The sequence below is a fragment of the Trichechus manatus genome, unplaced genomic scaffold, assembly GCF_000243295.1.
Source record: "Trichechus manatus latirostris isolate Lorelei unplaced genomic scaffold, TriManLat1.0 scaffold00035, whole genome shotgun sequence".
Taxonomy (NCBI): domain Eukaryota; kingdom Metazoa; phylum Chordata; class Mammalia; order Sirenia; family Trichechidae; genus Trichechus; species Trichechus manatus.
The window spans coordinates 12,965,581-12,982,839 of NW_004443971.1; the positions used below are offsets into that span (position 1 = coordinate 12,965,581).

At 52.7% G+C, this 17,259-nt stretch overlaps 1 protein-coding gene across 2 annotated transcripts in view; it reads right to left on the minus strand.

Moving 5' to 3' along the window:
• The window catches only part of PPFIA4 (PTPRF interacting protein alpha 4), a 43,502-nt gene extending 34,190 nt beyond the window's left edge, over positions 1-9,312 (minus strand). For both annotated transcript variants that reach the window (XM_012555230.1, XM_012555231.1), the window contains exons 1-8: positions 9,079-9,312; positions 4,794-4,895; positions 4,140-4,304; positions 3,779-3,853; positions 3,455-3,544; positions 2,677-2,868; positions 2,023-2,169; positions 1,592-1,726 (exon numbers count right to left, since the gene is read on the minus strand). In XM_012555230.1, the coding sequence (XP_012410684.1) occupies positions 1,592-1,726; positions 2,023-2,169; positions 2,677-2,868; positions 3,455-3,544; positions 3,779-3,853; positions 4,140-4,304; positions 4,794-4,895; positions 9,079-9,312 (1,140 nt within the window). The remainder of the gene's footprint in view (positions 1-1,591; positions 1,727-2,022; positions 2,170-2,676; positions 2,869-3,454; positions 3,545-3,778; positions 3,854-4,139; positions 4,305-4,793; positions 4,896-9,078) is intronic.
• Between the last annotated feature and the right edge of the window lie 7,947 nt (positions 9,313-17,259).

Consider the following 17,259-nt stretch of genomic DNA (forward strand, 5'->3'; position numbering starts at 1 on the left):
TTCTGTAAGCCTTCACCTGAAGTACAATTAAAAAAAAAAATCTAAAAAAAAAAAAAACCCCCCTGCTATGACTCACTTGAACGTATTAATCACTTCAGCCCACCCCTTCTTGTCAGTTTTTTGGAGACACCAAGGCTGACTGCTCAGCATCCCACACATAACATCCTCTGCTGTAATTTAAACCTAGCCTTTCACTCCTAGGGACTGGAAAGACTTCGTTGTTGTTGTTGTATGCCGTTAAGTCGATTCCAACTCATAAAGACCCTATAGGACAGAGGAGAACTGCTCGATAGGGTTTCCGAGGCTGAAATCTTTACAGAAGCAGATCGCCAGGTCTTTTCTCCTGTGGAGCCACTGGTGGGTTTGAACCACTGAGTGCTTAACTATTGTGCCACCAGGGCTCTTTGGAAAGACCTTAGAGACCACCAAGTCCAACCCCATCATGATAGAGATAAGGACACTGAAGCCAGGTGAGGGAGGGGTGGCTTTTCCAAGGTCACAGAGCCAGTCAGTGGCAGAATCAGACTTGGTCATGGGTCTACTGAGGGACAACCAGGCATGGGTTCCATCCCTAGAGAACCCAAGCTGGCACACTGGCCAGCTTCTCTCCTCCAGAGGCCCAGGGGCCTGGTGCTTACTAAATCTTAGTTCCTTCTATCCATGTGCTGAGGGTAACTATAGCGATCCCATATGAGACCCTCCTGAAAGCCTCCAACCCACTGCAAACACTCCTCGATTTTCCTGATTAACCCACTGCATATCTATGTCCATGTATTTACCTAACTCTTCCAGAACCTATTGTTTTTCAGCCTGCACACCCCTTAGAAATTATTACTCCATAAAGTTTACTATCCATTAGGATAAAATGATGCTCTTTTATTTATTCCATGGTACAAATGATTAATGTGCTTAGCTGCTAACAGAAAGACTGAAGGTTCAATTCCTCCCAGAGGTACCCTGGAAGAAAGGCCTGGTGATCCACTTCTGAAAAATCAGTCATTGAAAACCCTATGGAGCACAGTTCTACTCCAACACACATAGGGTCACCACGAGTCAGAATCCACTCAACAGCAGCTGGTACTTTATTTATCCTAAAGCTGCACTGTTCAAGGAACCAGGGGTGTTCGCTAGATCTAGAATGCTTCCATTTGATAAGGAAGGATGTGCTCAGCCTCAACTCCCACCCCACTGCCTTCAGGGATGTACTGACCTTGATCATATCTCCTCAGAGCTCATCTTTCCAGAGATGAAAGTCCTAATCTTTCCACTCCAGCCCCAAACAAAAGATAGTATTAACTACAATGGTGTAAATGATAATAAAAATACTTTGCTTCTGCAGTAGTGTTTTCTACTCTTTAAGGTACTTTCGTATACCTTCTTCTGTGATCACCACAGCTCTGTGGGGTGATGAGGGCAGGGATCCCTCTTCCTAACTGATGGACACAAGGCAACGTGTGTCCTGGAGTCATGCTGTGAGAAGGGGTTTTCTGGCTCTCAGCCCAATGTGCCTTCTACCCTCTCCACTCACTGCCTGGCCCTAGAAGAGCTCAGCAGAGAGGACAGAGCAGACCCAAGCCCCCGGCCCACTTGCCTTGGTGAGGGCTGCGATTCTCTGGGCCAGCTCAGCCTCTACCTCCGGCAGTGTCTCTGCCTTGCGCATTGTCTGCTGCAGCTTCTGCTCAGCCACCTCCAGCAGCTCCTGTAGGTGTCGGGCCTTCTCCTCACACTAGGAGAGTGAGGGCGGGGAAGTAGTTCTGGAAGGAGTACTAAAACTCCTCCCTCCTCCCCCATCTTGCCTCAACCTCAGCCTGCAGAGGACAGGTGACAGGTAAGGAGCAGCACGGGACAACCTTGGTTCTGGGCTGCCCAAGATCCCTGACTCACCCTAGACGATGCTTCTCCTTTCCCAAGGTGACCTTCAGGACCCCAGGGACTCCTGGGCCACCAAGGAAGGTTCCAGCACAGTTGTCAGGATCTCCAGGGTTAAGCACAATACCCCCCCTCCCCACCTGGAAGAGTTACCTGACGGTGTAGGGACTCCTTGTTGGCCAGCTCGTTCTCCAGCTTGTCGTTGAGGTCATGGATGGACGTGGCCTCGCGCTGAGCAGCCAGGTAGCGCTTCTCCAGTGTGGTGATCCGCTCCTCCATGTCCTCCTTCTGGGCCAGAGCCTGGGTTGGAGGGGAGGGGACAGGAGGGAAAGTCCCAAGCTCATCTGCCCCCATCCTGTCTGTACCTCCCACCAACACCTGTGCCTTCTCCACGCTCTCCTGTCAGCTTCTGACCTCATCCCACCCTCCGAGTTCCTTCCTACATTATTGTCATTGTTGTTGTTAGCTGCCACTGAGGTGATTCTGACTCGTGGCAACCCCGCATGTGCAGACTAGAACTGCTCCATAAGGTTTTCAAGGTTGTGACTTTTCGGAAGCAGACTGCCAGGTCTGTCTTTTAAAGAGGCTCTGGGTGGGTTCGAACTGCCAACCTTTGACTAGTAGTTGACCGCTAAACTGTCTGAGCACGCAGGGACTCTCCTCTCTACACTGGACCCCACCTAGTGTTCACTCTTACACTCCCGGCCCCGGCCTGGCCCTCCCTCCAAGCCCAAGCCACTGCCCTCCTGAATGCCAAATGCCTTGCACCCAGCGAGGCCACCCAGAGCAGGCCGCGCCCTCACTCACCTCACGGAGGTCCCGCTGATGCTTGCTGCTCAGCTCCTCAGACTTGATGAGGTCCCTGCGGGCCGTGCCCAGGTCCTCCTCCAGTTCAGTCACAGTTGCTGTCAGGGTTACCAGTCGCTCCCGGGCCTGGCTCAACTCAAAGTTCTGCTTCTCCAGGAGCTCCTGCAGCTCTTCGAGCCGGCCCGCTTCGTCCTCCAGGGACAGTGAGCCACCAGTCAGACATTGGACCCAGGGTGTCCACTCCCCTGCCCTGCCCCAGGGAGATGGGAGGAGGGACAGCACTCCCAGAGCAGGTCACAACCCTGCCCCCATGTCAGAGCACACCTCCGTGTACGCCTTCTGCCCTCTGGGCCAGGGGCTCACTCCAGACAATGGGCAAACACTCTCACTTTCCTATCTATATCTCTTGAAAAACACTCATTTCTAGCTTTACCTGCTATCTCAGCTTGCACAGTCCAGAAAGAGGCACGATTAAGGGGAGCAAAGGCTCAAAGAGAGAAGGAATCTTGCCTGAAGTTGATACACAAGGTAGATGGCACCTAACAATTCAAGCTGGACAAGCAAGTTATGCGCCTAGCAGTGTACTGGGCACTAAAACAAAAATCTATAGATTTCTTTGCAGATAGGATGAGGGAAAGAAGAAGAGAGAAGTGGGAATACTGGAGAAGGCTCCATATTTAACTCAATCAGTTACTCTACTGAACCAGTGCAAGCAGGACCCCCACCTCCTATCTTGGGGAATATGTGCCCCCTGCTATTCAGCTGCCCCATTACCCACCTTCCATAGGCGTTTCGGTGCCAGCTCCACGGTCCCCTCCTCTTCTGGCACTCCGTCCCGAACCCCTGCTCCCTGCTGCAGGGCAGACACCTGTAGGGCACACCCCAGGACAATGAACCAAAGAAAAGAGAACCTCGTAAACATTCCAGACCTTTCTGAGCCCCCCGCCTCCCAGACAGAGGTGGCGAGCCTAGCCTTGGCTACCAGTCTCCACCCAAGACCGTGGGGATAAAATGGTTGAGGAAGAGAGTGGGGCAAAGAAGTAAACCAGCCTGGGCCTCCAGGAGCTGCTGTCTGCAGACAGAGGGTGGGCAGCCAGCTCACCTGCTGGTGGGCACCTGCCAGCTGCTCCTCCAAGGTGGTAACTCGCTCCAGTGCTGCCCGGAGCCGCTCTCGCACCTGTCCGAGGTAGGGGGAGATGGAGGAAGAAAGGGGACCCACTGGGCTCAGGCTGGAGGGGCCTGGGCTTGGTCTACCACATTTGGGCACGAGGCAAAGAGAAGGGCATTCCAAGAGGGAGGGAACCTGGAAGGAGGACCACAAAATGAGGCCAACGGTAGGCGGGAGCCAGTTCCAAAGCTAGAGGGCAGTCTTCCCTAAAGACAGGATGTTGGAAGCTCAGAGCAGGGACACACAGAGGCCCAGGAAAGCCTGGCTGTATGGGGACCAAGCTGCAGCCCGGTACCTTCTCATCCAAGGCCTTATGGTGCTCAAACAGTGACTTGAGGGCCTTCAGCACCTCCACCTCACTGGAGACCCCTGAAGGTGACTGGGCCTGGCGCTTCACCACTGTCATCCGCAGTGACCGCTCATGGCGGGACACCAGGCATTCCAGGTGTTCCAGAAGCAGCTGGCAGGGAACAGGGGAGGGAGGACGGGTTGTAAGCAGGTGCCCCAGGATATAAGCAGGGCCACATGGTCACCTAGTAGGTACTAGCACAGCCACACCGTTGTTCAAATGTTGAAATGCCTCCACGCTATTGTTGTTAGCCTCTGACTCATGGCGACCCCGTGCACAACAGGATCGGACCATTGCCTATAGGAGTTGGTAAATTACTGCCCCAAATGAATGCCCACCTCAAACTGGCTGCCCTGGCCTCTGCCCAAGACCCCAACCTTCCCACAATCCAGCAACTGGGTGAAAAGTCTAGCACTGGTGGTTAAACGATTTAAATATAGACAAGAAAGGGTAACAATGGGGCTGGACATGCCTGCCCTCAGCCATACCTGCTCCCTCGATCAAGTTGTCCCCACCTCACTCACACACACACACACACACACACACACACACACACACACACACACACACACACACACACCCCAGGTGTTCTCCACTTACCCTCGTGTTATTCCGTTCTGCTTTCAGCTCTGAGATCTCTTCCTCCCGCTCTAGAAGCTGCTCCCGACACATGCTCAGCTCCCGGGTTAAGGTGGCAAATTCCTGAAAAATCCCAAGGCCCCTCAGTGCTGGAGGATTCACCCCCTAAGGAGTGTCCTGTACCCGGAAGTCAGGGGAGGGATCCTCTTACCCATCCCATAAAAATCCCTATCCATCCATATTGCATGGATGTGTTAGGAATACAAGGACCAGGGTTGGATATAAGAGTGAGAAGTCAGTGAGTCCGCTCTGCAGCCCCTCCGCTCCAGCCACCCTGTGTCTGATCATTTCCTTCCTCCCACTTTGCATTTTGGTTTCCCTGGCAATTCAATGAAATTTCCCTTTGGAAGCTGAGGGAGGGGAGTCCCGCTTCTGGTGTGGGGTAGTAAGGTCCAAACAGAAACAATGGAGAGTCAAGGGGAAAGAGAAGGGGGCTTTGAAGGTAAACTCTGAGTGAGTGCCCTAGGGAGCTCTCTTCTACCCCCTACCAGAGCTTTGCACGCTGCAAGTGGCCAGAGACATCAGAGCTAGTTGGTGGACTGACAGGTCCACCTCCTTGGGAGCAAGAGCACGTGTAGACCTGCCCCAGCCAGCCAGTGGGTCAACCCTGGCTTCCTGGGAGCCCCGCTCATCAGGCCAGAGCTACACCCCAGCACCTGAGGTCATGGCACTTGCCCTGGCTTTACCAAATACCCTTTTGGAGGGGGCCCTGTCCCACACTTCCAGGCCCAACACCCTCAGAGACCTTTCCAGCTCATCCTCCGTCAGGACAAACAGACAGAGGTGAGAGGCTGACGCCCACAGACCCATGCCCAGCACATCCGACTTATCTAATTAGACATTGCCTCATTCCAGAAAGGTCTTCAGATGAGTGGTTCATTCTCTGTGGACAGCCAAGGTCTGTAATCGCAGCCTAAACTGGAGCCTCCCTCACAGACCAATGACTTGTAACCAAGGAAGAATTCCCAAAGCAATCCTCTCCTATCATTCAGATCAGGCTAAGGGCTGTCAGGACGGTTGTGGGAAGGGGACAAGGAATCCAGAGATGCCACAGCCTGGGAAGTGGCTGACCTCTGACCCCGTTCCTTGATTACTGCCTTTCTGTCAAGGCCATGGCCAAAGGTTGTCAAGCATCTCACCCTTGGAAGCTTAGGCCTGGGCTCAATGCTGCTTCACCTTCAGCTTACACACATGTGTGCGCACACACGCACATATGCACACACACGCATACATGTACACACACATGTGCATATACACACCCACATGCACACACACTTGTACCCACAGTCAGGACTTGAAGGCACACCCCCAGCCCCATGCCATGACACCACCAACAAAGGACTGGTGCTCTCTCCTCCCCGGCCCTCAACTTCAGCGGCCTGCCTGGCCTTCCCACCCCAGGACACCTCCCCACTGCCCAACTCTAACCCATATGACACACTGCTGCCAGAATCCTCTCTCAAAGCACAACACTGTCCTCCAAGTTAAATACAAACCTCTTATCCTGGGTTTCAAGGCCCCAGACCCATCTTTCCAAACCCCTCTCATGGTTCCTCTCCATGCACCTAAGGCCCAGTCAGTCTAGGTCACTTGCTGATTCCAAACACTAGCAAGTTCCTAACACCACATCTCTGTTCAATGGGCTCCCTCCTTGGGAGAGCCCCAACCCTGCGCCACCTCCTGATAAAATCACACCCATCTCTCAAAGCCCATCTCAAAGGATACAGCCTTGTGTGGCTTTCCCAGATACCCCAGCTGGAGGGCTCTCTCCCTCCTCTGAAAGCTGCTTTGTACGGTGGCAAAGAGCACTAGATCGGGAGTCCATCATTCAACCCCCAAAATCTGTGAGCGTCTACCATGTGCCAGGTTCTGTGCTAGCTAAGCACTGGGATACAGCAGCAAGAAGACATAACCCCTGCCCTCTCGAAGCTTCTAGCGTGAGCAGACAGGCAGGCATGGGATCAAAGTTTAGTTCTGCCATCCCCCTAAGTTGTGTGACCTTGGACATGCTACCGAACCTCTTTGAACCTCAATTCTCTAATCTGTAAAACAGAGAAATGGTCCTACCTCAAGTGTCCCTGTGAGGTGTAAATGAGTCGAGATACAGAAAGCACTTACCACAAGCCCATCAAAGGCAGCTATTTTTATGACTGACACTGGGTTTAACAACCCTTTTGGGCCTCTCATCTTCCTCTGTATTCTCTTCATCTGGATTCTTGTTTATCCCCTGCTAGTCTGTGAGCTCCTTGGGAAAAGGGAATGGCCCATTCACTCTCGGGCTTGTTCAGAGCCTCGTGCACCCCAATTCCTCACCAGGGCCCCCCATGCTTATCCATGAAGCGTCACAAGACTCTGCTCCCATCACTTCTGAGCTCTGGGAAAGAAACTCAGCCACCCAGGCCTAACCCTGACTCTTTTCCCCCACACAGGGAAAGGAGCTGAGTCGAGCTGTTTGGCTCCTCAGGGCTGCCTCCCCAGCACCAGCAGCCCACCAACTCAGGGTGGGCTCTGCAGTCTGTGCAATGCCCGGTAAGAAAGCCGGAAAGGGTAGGACCGTTCCTGCCGTCACCATGCACACTGTGGTCCCAGACAGACAGACGCTGCTCCTCCGTAGGCCTGGCTACCAGGCTGAGTACACACCTTCTTTGACAACCAACAGGCAGAGGGGCCAGGGACGGATAACCCAGGTTCCTGCTTCCTTCTAGCATGCATTTTGCCCTGGGGTGTCTACCAAAAGGGTGATAAGTAGGAAGCAACAGAGCTCCCAATCAACAAGGTGAAGCAGAAAGTATGGTGGGGAGGTAAGACTTATAGCCTCTGGAGGCCTGGGTTCAATTCCTTCCTCTACCATCTGCTAACTGGGTAGGCATGTGCATTTACTAATCTCTGCAAGTTTTCATTTTATCGCTTTTAAAACGCACATGGTGGTTCATAGGTATTGTGAGAATTTAGTGAGATGATCCACGCAAAGTGCTTAGTACAGTGCCTGTCGCATAGCAAGTTCCAATAAATGATAGCTATATGTGGCACAGTGGTTAAGAGTTTGGCTGCTAACCAAAAGGTCAGCAGTTCGAGTCCACCAGGCGCTCCCTGGAAACCCTATGGGGCAGTTCTACTCTGTCCTATAGGGTTGTTATGAGTCAGAATCGACTCGACGACAACAGGTTTCATTTTGGTTATATGACTGCTAAGGAGCCCTGGTGGTGTAGTGGGTAAGAGATTGACTGCTAACCATAAGGTCTGTGGCTCGAACCCACCAACACAGGAAGTATCAATAAATGGTAGCTATATGATTGCTAAGGAGCCCTGATGGCACAGTGGTTAAAAGACTGGTTGCTAACTGTAAGGTCTGCAGTTCGAACCCACCAGCTGCTCTGTGGGAGAAAGATGTGGCAGTCTGTTTCCATAAAGATTAAAAACCCAAGCCACTGCCATTGAGTCGATTCCAACTCATAGTGAACCTATAGGACAGAGTAGAACTGCCCCATAGTGTTTCCAAGGCTGTAATCTTTACGGAAGCAGATTGCCACATCTTTCGCCCAAGGAGCAGCTGGTGGGTTCCGACCGCCGACTTTTCGGTTAGCAGCCAAGCACTTCAACCACTACGCCACCAGGGCTGCTTCCATAAAGATTACAGTCTTGGAAACCCTATGGGGCAATTCTGCTCTGTCCTACAGGGTTGCTATGAGTCGGAATTGACTCGAGGGCAATGGATATACCACAGCCGGTAACAGTGTTGCTGAAGAGCTTGAGATGTGGTGTCAAGATACCCAGTTTCTAGATTCAGCTCTGCCTATAATTTGCTATGTGACATCTCTTGGTTTTTCAACTATGCAATAAGGAAGCCAGACTAGATGATCTCTAAGGCTTCTCCTATCTCCATTTCCTATGATTTCTCACTCACTCCCACCTCGAAGAATAGGAGCAGCCGGGCTGAGCTTTCTTTCCAGTCTAGGGTGCCACCTTCTGGTCACCTGGGCTCACTGCAGTTGACCACTATGCCTGCATTTTCTTCCTGCATCAAAAGGCCATCCGTTTCTCCTGGTGAAACCAATTCCAGGCTGAGGCGCTTGGGGGTGACAGGGGATGGATTTATGTTGGGAGATGAAAGACAGCAAATGCTCTGTGAATGCCAACTGTTGATATGCAAATTGATGCAAGTGAGCTGAGGGCCCAGAAGAAGCAGCTCTCCGTCAGGGCTCGGGGAGGGAAGGGGGATGCAGAGATCTGCACTGTCAGGCCTTACCTGGGGGAGGGCGGAGTTAAGGTGGCGCTGGAGCTGGTCCCGCTCATGCAGGGCGTCCTGGAGCCGGCTCTGCGTGGCTGCCAAGGTCTCCTGACTCTCCCGGAGGGACTCCAGTAACTTCTCTCGCTCATCCAGCATGTTCACCATCAGCTGTTCAAAGTTGGCGTCGGCATCGGTGCCATGGGGAGGCCCCAGGGGGTCACCCTCGTTGATTGTGGGCATCACCTCACACATGGTTGGGGGTGGACAGGGCCTTCTCAGTGTCGGGGGACAGGGAGGGGTTCACAGGGTTGGCACCTCCAGTGGGACCCAGCCCGTGGGTCTCAGAGCGGGCAGTGCCAGGTGGGTGGATGGGTGGACAGGGGCTTCTCCCATGGCATCAGTTGCTCTTGCTCTGGAAGGGGCCTGGTGCCCGCAAGGCCCCCGCGGAATGCAGCCAAAAGGCCTCGTTTAACCTCTCAGGGCTGGGGCTGGGTGCCCTGTGTCCCCAGACAAGCAGGCAGCAGCCAAGCGTGGCCATGACAGGCACCGATGCCAGGGCTGAAAAAGTGCCCTTCTCTTAAACTGAGCGCTGGAGCCTGGCAGAGTTCCAGCTGGGTCTAGCGACACCCATCGTTTCTTGAAGGCAGTGAGTCCAGCCTGACCAGGTCTGTGGGAGAAAAGACTGCCGTGAGGAGCTGCCGAAAAAGGGCATCAGGGGAGGGGCAGGGGGAGGGAGAGGCAGGGACCTGGACCCGTGCGGGGAGAGGGAGGTGCTGGTGCAGGCCCCTACTCTAGGCTTACTCACTCAGAGGGCACCTTCCTTAGTTCTGTAGCCTCTGCTGCCTGCAGCCCCTGCTCCCCACCCCTCCCCTCAGCTGTCAGAAATGCAGCCGCAGTGGTTCCCCCACCCACGTGGCTTGCTGGCCAAATATAGAAATGATTCAGTCAGCGGTAGGGGAGCAGCCAGCAGGCTGCCCAGAGTCCTCCAGAGACCTGGGGGTGGGAAGGTGCGAGAGGACAAAATGGGGTCTCTAGCCCCTCCCCCACACTCAGGCCAAGGCAAGTGCAGAAGGGGTTAACAGGCTCCTAGGGGTTAAAGGGCTCTCAGGAATCCACACAGGTTGGACTCCCGCAATCACAGGAAACAGAGTAGCCTCTGCCCTGAACGTTGGCACAACACAGCTCCTTAGAGAGGCCCTGGCTAGGCACAGGGACAGGCCACAATGCCCATCACTAAGGGAAGAGGCGCTGGCTGAGTCAGTCCCCATTTCTGAAGCCTGCCAAGGAGCAGCACGCTCAGGCCTGGCAGGCAGCAGCCTTCCACGCTGAGCACACAGCCCACCTCCTCTGGGCTGGAGCAGGGACCAAGGATGAGAAGAAGCCCAAGGCTGAGCAGGTGGGGGCTACCTGCTCACGGCTGGGAATCTGATCCCTCTGTGTTATTAGCCACTGCTGGCTCTGCCAGAGTCACCATGGAGGGGGTTAGCACGTGCACAGCCCGGACCCAGTGATGCCTGGAGCCTGGCACAGGTCGGGGCAAGGGAAGGTGCAGTGAGGAAGGCACCACACAGTTGAGTACTTCTCTGCCTATTGCCAGCTTCCACCTTCCGTGGCCATGATGGAAGGCCACAGCTCTAGTTTTCAGAGGGAGCTCTCTTCCACTCCATGACAGAAGGGATGTGAAGGTCCAGTGCAGTGATGGGCACAAGGACATGCTCCGTGATGGGACTTTCCTTCCTCCCCCTCCACCATGTGAGAGACACGGGGCAGCTGCCCCTTGGGGCTGGGAATATCAGGCAGACTGGGAGGACCAGGGTGGACAGGAGGCATGGGGCCAGAGTGACTGAGAGGTCAGACTCTGGAACCCACCCCCACATGTAGCAAGGCTGAACTCAGCAGGGGAACCAGAAAAGGGCCAAGCCTCTCCCTGCCCCCGGAATCTCCCTGTCACCCCACCCCACGGTGCTGAAATTGGGGGCGTTAAGAGGGGGCTGAGAAGGAATGTGGGGCCTGGATCAGATGGAAGTGAGAGGGTCAACCTGAGGACTGCGGGACCTCACACCATCAGCCATTCCTAGAGGGACCTAGTAGTTCAAGCAGGCGTGTGGGCAAACACACGCAGCGCACACACGCACACACCACAGAGACAGACCCAGGAACATGGAGACTAGGGCATACACATACATGGCCACACACATGCTCCCAGACATAGCAAATGGACATGAACCCTGGTCAAGAGGATCCTTTCCCCAAGCTGAACAGCCACAGTGGAGGGCAGGGTCCCAAGAGGCTACAATGCCTGGTCTGCACCCCACCCACCCCACACCACTGCTGCCAGGGCAGCCCACACACACCTCCCTGCCCCGCAGAGCAGCTGGAACAGAGGGGAGGGGCTGTTATCCCAGGCTTGCCAGAGCTGCCACCTCACTGATGCTAATAACAGCAATTACACACACACACACACACACACACACACACACACACACACACACACACACACACACACACACACACGAAATGCAAGACCAGCAAGGAGGCCAGGCTGGAGCCTGGGAAAGAGGCCCCTGGTGAAGAGGGTGCTCCAGAGCTCGGTTACCCGGGGAAGGACCTCAGCCAGTCACATCCCCAGGCAGCATTGGGTGTAGTGGAGAGAAAGGCGCCCAGAGCTTGGACTTAGGAGGCCTGGGTTGCAGTTCTGCCCCAGACCAGCTGGGTGAGCTTGGGCTGGCCACCTTACTGAGGCCTCTGCTCTAAGACGAAACCTATGACCCCTGCTTTGCCACCTTAGAGGGATGAGCCCATGGGGGAGCAGAGCTTTGAAAAATAGAAAGCATCCTACAATTGCAGGGGAGTACGGAGTCCCTGGGTGGTGCAAACAGTTAATGTGCTCAGCTGCTAACCAAAAGGCTAGAGGTTCAAGGTCACCCAGAAACACCTCAGAAGAAAGGCCTGTGATCTACTTCCAAAAAATAATTGAAAACCCTATGGAGCACAGTTCTACTCTGATGCATATGGTGTCGCCATGAGTTGGAGTAGAACAGATGGGCAACTGGTATTTTATGAATCACCTTAGTGTTGGACAAAGGTGGGCCTGAGGGTGGAGTTCTTAAACTTCCTTATGGAGAAGAGCTAGGGAAGTTTCAGGAAGGGAGAAGAGGACCTCAGGCTGCCCACTGGGAGCTTCCTTCCTTTCACAGCCTGCCCACACCCCTCACTGGTACAGTGCCTGCAAGTGGCTGCTCTGGGTGCTGGCAGCTCTCATCTCTGAATCACCTGGTGATTCTGGCAGCTGCCCTTCTCCAGCCTCCCTCCAAGCCAGGTGCCAGGTAGCAACTCCACTTCCCCTGGCCAAATGGCATCACGTGGAGCACGCTGAAGATGAGCCCAGAGAGGGGTGCCAGGCAGATGCCCTGGAGACAACTGGCCAGAACCTCCCGCCCTGGCCGCATGCACAGGCATAGTGGACAGAAGGGAGCTCCAGGACAGCCAGGTCGGGACACCTGGCTCCCGCTGGCTCCAGGGCTGTCTTTAAATAGCGCAATTATCATCTCAGCCTAGCAGCAGCCTCTTCAACTCCTGCACAATTTCTACATAACACTCACAGGTCCTGATACAGAGGCGAAAGCTGCTGGCCCCCAAAGCAAGCACTTGCAGGGGCCCTACCAGTGAGCAGTGTGGGCAGGCCGTGAAAGGGAGGAAGAGGCTCAGGAGACAGCGGTGTGAGTGTGTGTGTGACAGCGGGGGGCTCAGGCGGAAAGTAGGTCTCTGGGCTTTATAAACACGGAAAGAGGCAAAGTCAGAGGCATCTTTGGCTTCCTAAAAGTCACCCCATCCTCTAACAAACAGGAGGGATGTCTGATGCTCTGGCTGGCCACACACACACACACCAGGCTCCCTACTGCCCTAGCAGATGGCATGCCCCACCAGAGAGATCTGCAACAGCAAAGCTGCCAGCCCCACGGGGCCAGAGGGCCAGGGCAAAGCTGCTGGGTGCTGTGCTCATGTCTGAGTGGGTCATGAGCTGGGCCAAGAGGGAACCACAGGGGGGAGCCGCTTCAGAGCTAAGAGGCAGAAAAGGAGGACGGTCATACACATGCTCAGCTGGAAGAAGGGTGAAGGCCTGAGGAAATGGGGAAGGGGGTGGCCATTCTGGAAAATATAATGATTATGACAGCAGCTATGGTTTATCCACTATTTAACACGTGCCGGGCACTGTACTGTCAGTTGACATATATTAACATATTTGAATCCTCACAACGTCTTGAAATTGTTCCCATTTTATAGATGTGAGAACTGGGTCTCAAAGTCACGTACCCAAGTCCATACAGCTAGTAAGAGGAAGAACTAAGAGTCAATTCCCATTTGTCTGACCCCGAAGAAGGGTAGGGGATGAAGGACGAGGAGGCATGAATACGATTCCTTCAGACATCACACCTCCTCCAGGGAACCAAGGAACCTGGGCCCTTTGTGCCTCTCATCCAGGGTGATGGTGGCCCAAGGACAGCTCACCTTTGCCCTCTACCTCTCCTTCTCTAGCCTGGGAGAAAGTCTCTGCAGAGCAGCTGTCACGGGCATGAGGCGGCCACGTCCCCACAGGAAGTGACCTGTCTCCAAGACTCCATTCACCACCCACCCAAATCAGCCCAACTCCTAGCTGGCCCCATACCAAGTTCTAAGCAGTTCCCCCTGCTGAGTTCCCACTCCACCCCACCCCACACCCCAGTACAGACGGAGAACAGATACTCCCAGCCTCCCTCGCCCTGTGGGGTTTTCAGACACTATCCCCTGCAGTGGAGCTTAAGTCGTCCAGTAGCCCATACCCTCTCAGGCTTCCCACCTCTCCTCCCCTCTGACCCAAATGTGTCTCCTCCTCTCCTGTCCCCCTCTCTGTCCAGCTCATAACCCTAAGCCTTGCCCTCACTCACCCTCTCTTCCAAAAGCCCAATCCAGCCTCCTCCACAGCTACTCCCTAGCCGTTCTCACTGCTGTGCTCCAGGGGCCACCTCGATCGCTCATGTTCTTCTAGCAAGTTCCTCACCTGGCCAGCCTCTCATCTCCCTTTCCGTGTCAGTCCAATGGACTTCTCGTCATCCCTCTAAGTTCATCTCAAACACCACTTCCTCCATGAAGCCTCTTCTGATTCCCCTAATAGATGAGATTTGTCCTTCCACTGAACCAGCAAGGCTGTTTATCTATACCTCTCTCTATGGTACTTGGAATGCCTAGTTGGTGCAAATGTTTGAGCACTCAGCTACTAACCAAAAGGTTAGCAATTCAAATCCACCTTTAAAGAAAGGCCTGGTGATCTACTTCCAAAAAATCAGCCATTGAAAACACTTACGGAGCACAGCTCTACTCTGACACACATGGGGTCGCCATGAGTCAGAACCGACTCAACAGCAACTGGATTTTTTTGTTTGGTTTATTACTTATCTTACTTTAGGCTGTCCCCTCTGTAGACTCCAGAGTAAGAACTGTATCCTACTTATCTTTGGAAGCCCCAACTCTCTAACACAAGGTCCTAACGTACATGGAACTGAATGCATGTATGGTTAGTGTCACTTCTGGGAAGTCCATCCCTAACCGACTTTAAAGAAGGGGAACTCCAAAGTAGGAAAAACAGGCTCAAGGCCTGGGAATAGTCTCATTTATCCTACCCTCTGAAAATTCAAGCTTCTTGAGAGCAAGTCAGGGGCCACTCCTATCTGGAAAGGCAGCCTCTGAGGCAGGCAGATGGGTCTGAGTGCTGGCTCCTCCACTGGCTACTCACGCCACTCTTAACCTGAGTCTGTTTCCCTCTCTGTGAAATGGGATGATAACAGTACCCACCTCAGACAGCTGATGAGCGGATTAATAGAGTTAATCTATGTAAAGTGTTTAGATCAGTGCCTGGCAAACAGTAAAGCTGATTCTTAGCATCCTAGGTTCCCTAAGCACCTCAAGGCTAAGCCCATCTGGGTACAATAAGAAAATTAACAATCCACTTGGGCTACCGGAGGCGCTTCTCAGAGAAAAGACTCTTGAAAAGTCTATTCCTGCAGTTTCTCATTGCTGGCCACAAGTCCCTTCAACAGCATCCAGCTCTCTGGGTCCCCTAAGAGACCAGCAGTGAGACTTCATCTCTCTGGCCTTCAGATTCCCAATCTGTAAAATGGAGCTCATGACACACAACCCGCTCCACTCATCTCCTTTGTCATGAGGATCAAAGGAGATAATGGATGTGGACCTGTCGTGAGAAGTAGAAATGCTACATAAGCACAAGTGATCACAGCTGCCAGCCTAGGCGCTCAACGTCCTAACGGCCAGCACATTCAGGCAGAGCCGGGAAGAGGCATCTATTGGACTGACAGGCTCCCCTGGGCCTGAGCCTATGGAGCCCATCTCTCCCACGAAGCAGATATGGGCCACCTCTTCCCAAGACATGGCCTATTACTTGGGTGAGTATGTAACTTACTGTCCAAACCAGGACCCTTTGGAGAGTGACTGGAGGCATTGCTAACAATTACATGCGGACATGCGTATAGACTGGGGCTGTCCCAGACTCACCTGACCATGTGGTCACCCTCACTGTTACAAACGTCAAAGCCTAGTGGGAATAGGAGAACTACAAGCCTCTGTGCACCCCAAAACAACTCCTCTTCTAAAATAGCCAAAATTACAGCCATTACCACTGCCTCTTTCAATTAAGGCAGGGATTTGTAAGATGGGCCTTAAGATAGAGTACCTTTAGGGGTGGCCTGCGGAGTCCCTGCGTGGTGCAAATAGTTCAGTGCTTGACTATTAGCTGACAGGTTGGTAGTTTGAACCCACCCAGAGGCACCTTGGAAGAAAGGCCTGGTGATCTATTTCCGAAAGGTCACAACTTTGAAAACCCTACGGAGCAGTTTTACTCAACACACACGGGGTCGCCATGAGTCAAAATCGACTCAACAGCAACTGGTTGGTTTGTTCGTTTGTTTGTTTGGGGAGGAAAAGCAGGAGGAGGTGAGTCAAATACAAAGGGTTCTAGCTCCCTTTTCTCACTGTAATTACATCAGGTCCAAATCTGTCAGTTTTATGGGCCATCTGATTAAAGATTTATTTGTATAAAAGGTTTCCAAGTCTAAGAAGAGGCTAGAAAATCCCTGTTTTAAGGCACTGTCCACAGAAGGTCCCTGCTAAAATAAACACAGGTTCTCTCAAAGAGGCAGTGCATCAATGCAACAGAGCAACACACCTGGAAGGCTACACAGGTAACACGCAGGGCCCACCGACTCTTTGCATATTCCAAATGTCAAATAATCCAGCTGCCGTCAAGTTGGTCCTGACTCATGGTGACCCCACGTGTGTCAGAGTAGAACTGTGCTCCATAAGGTTTTCCATGGCTGGTTTTTCAGAAGCAGATCACCAGGTCTTTCGAGGCTCTTCTGGGTAGACTCAAACCTCTAACCTTTTGGTTAGCAGCCAAGCACAGGAAGTATACCCTAGAGAGTATATGTTAACCCAAGCCAAGATACAAGGTTGTACATATTGAACATAGCACACAGCTTTTGCTAAAATTACATCACTAAATACAATAACCTTACCCATCTTTTGCTAATCAGAGTCACTGATTAACACTTCTACGTGTCTTCAAATAATGTTTGCAAAAGGAGAAACAAAGCAATAAGTGTGGTATATTTGAAGAATAAAAATCTTTCAAAACTAAACAGACTGAGTCCAGCACAACTAGACAGTGCCCAGCTACCACCACTGACTGCTCTAACAGGGATCACAACAGAGGGTCCCGGACAGAACTGGAGAAAAATGTACAACGAAATTCAAACTCAAAAAAAAAAATAGACTTACTGGTCTGACAGAGACTGGAGAAACCACGAGAGTATGGCCCCCAGACACTCTTTTAGCTCCGTAATGAAGTAACTCCTGAGGTTCACACTTTAGCCAAAGATTAGACAGGCCCATAAAACAAAATGAGACTAAGTGGTCACACCAACCCAGGGGCAAGGATGAGAAGGCAGGAAGGGACAGGAAAGCTGGTAACAGGAAACTCAAGGTCTAGAAGGGGAGAGTGTTGACAGGTCGTGGGGTTGGCAACCAATGTCACAAAACAGTATGTGTATTAATTGTTTAATGAGAAGCTAGCTAGTCTGTAAACCTTCATCTAAAGTACAATTAAAAAAAAAAAAGAAAAAAAAATCTTTCAAAACCAAAGGTCCACGT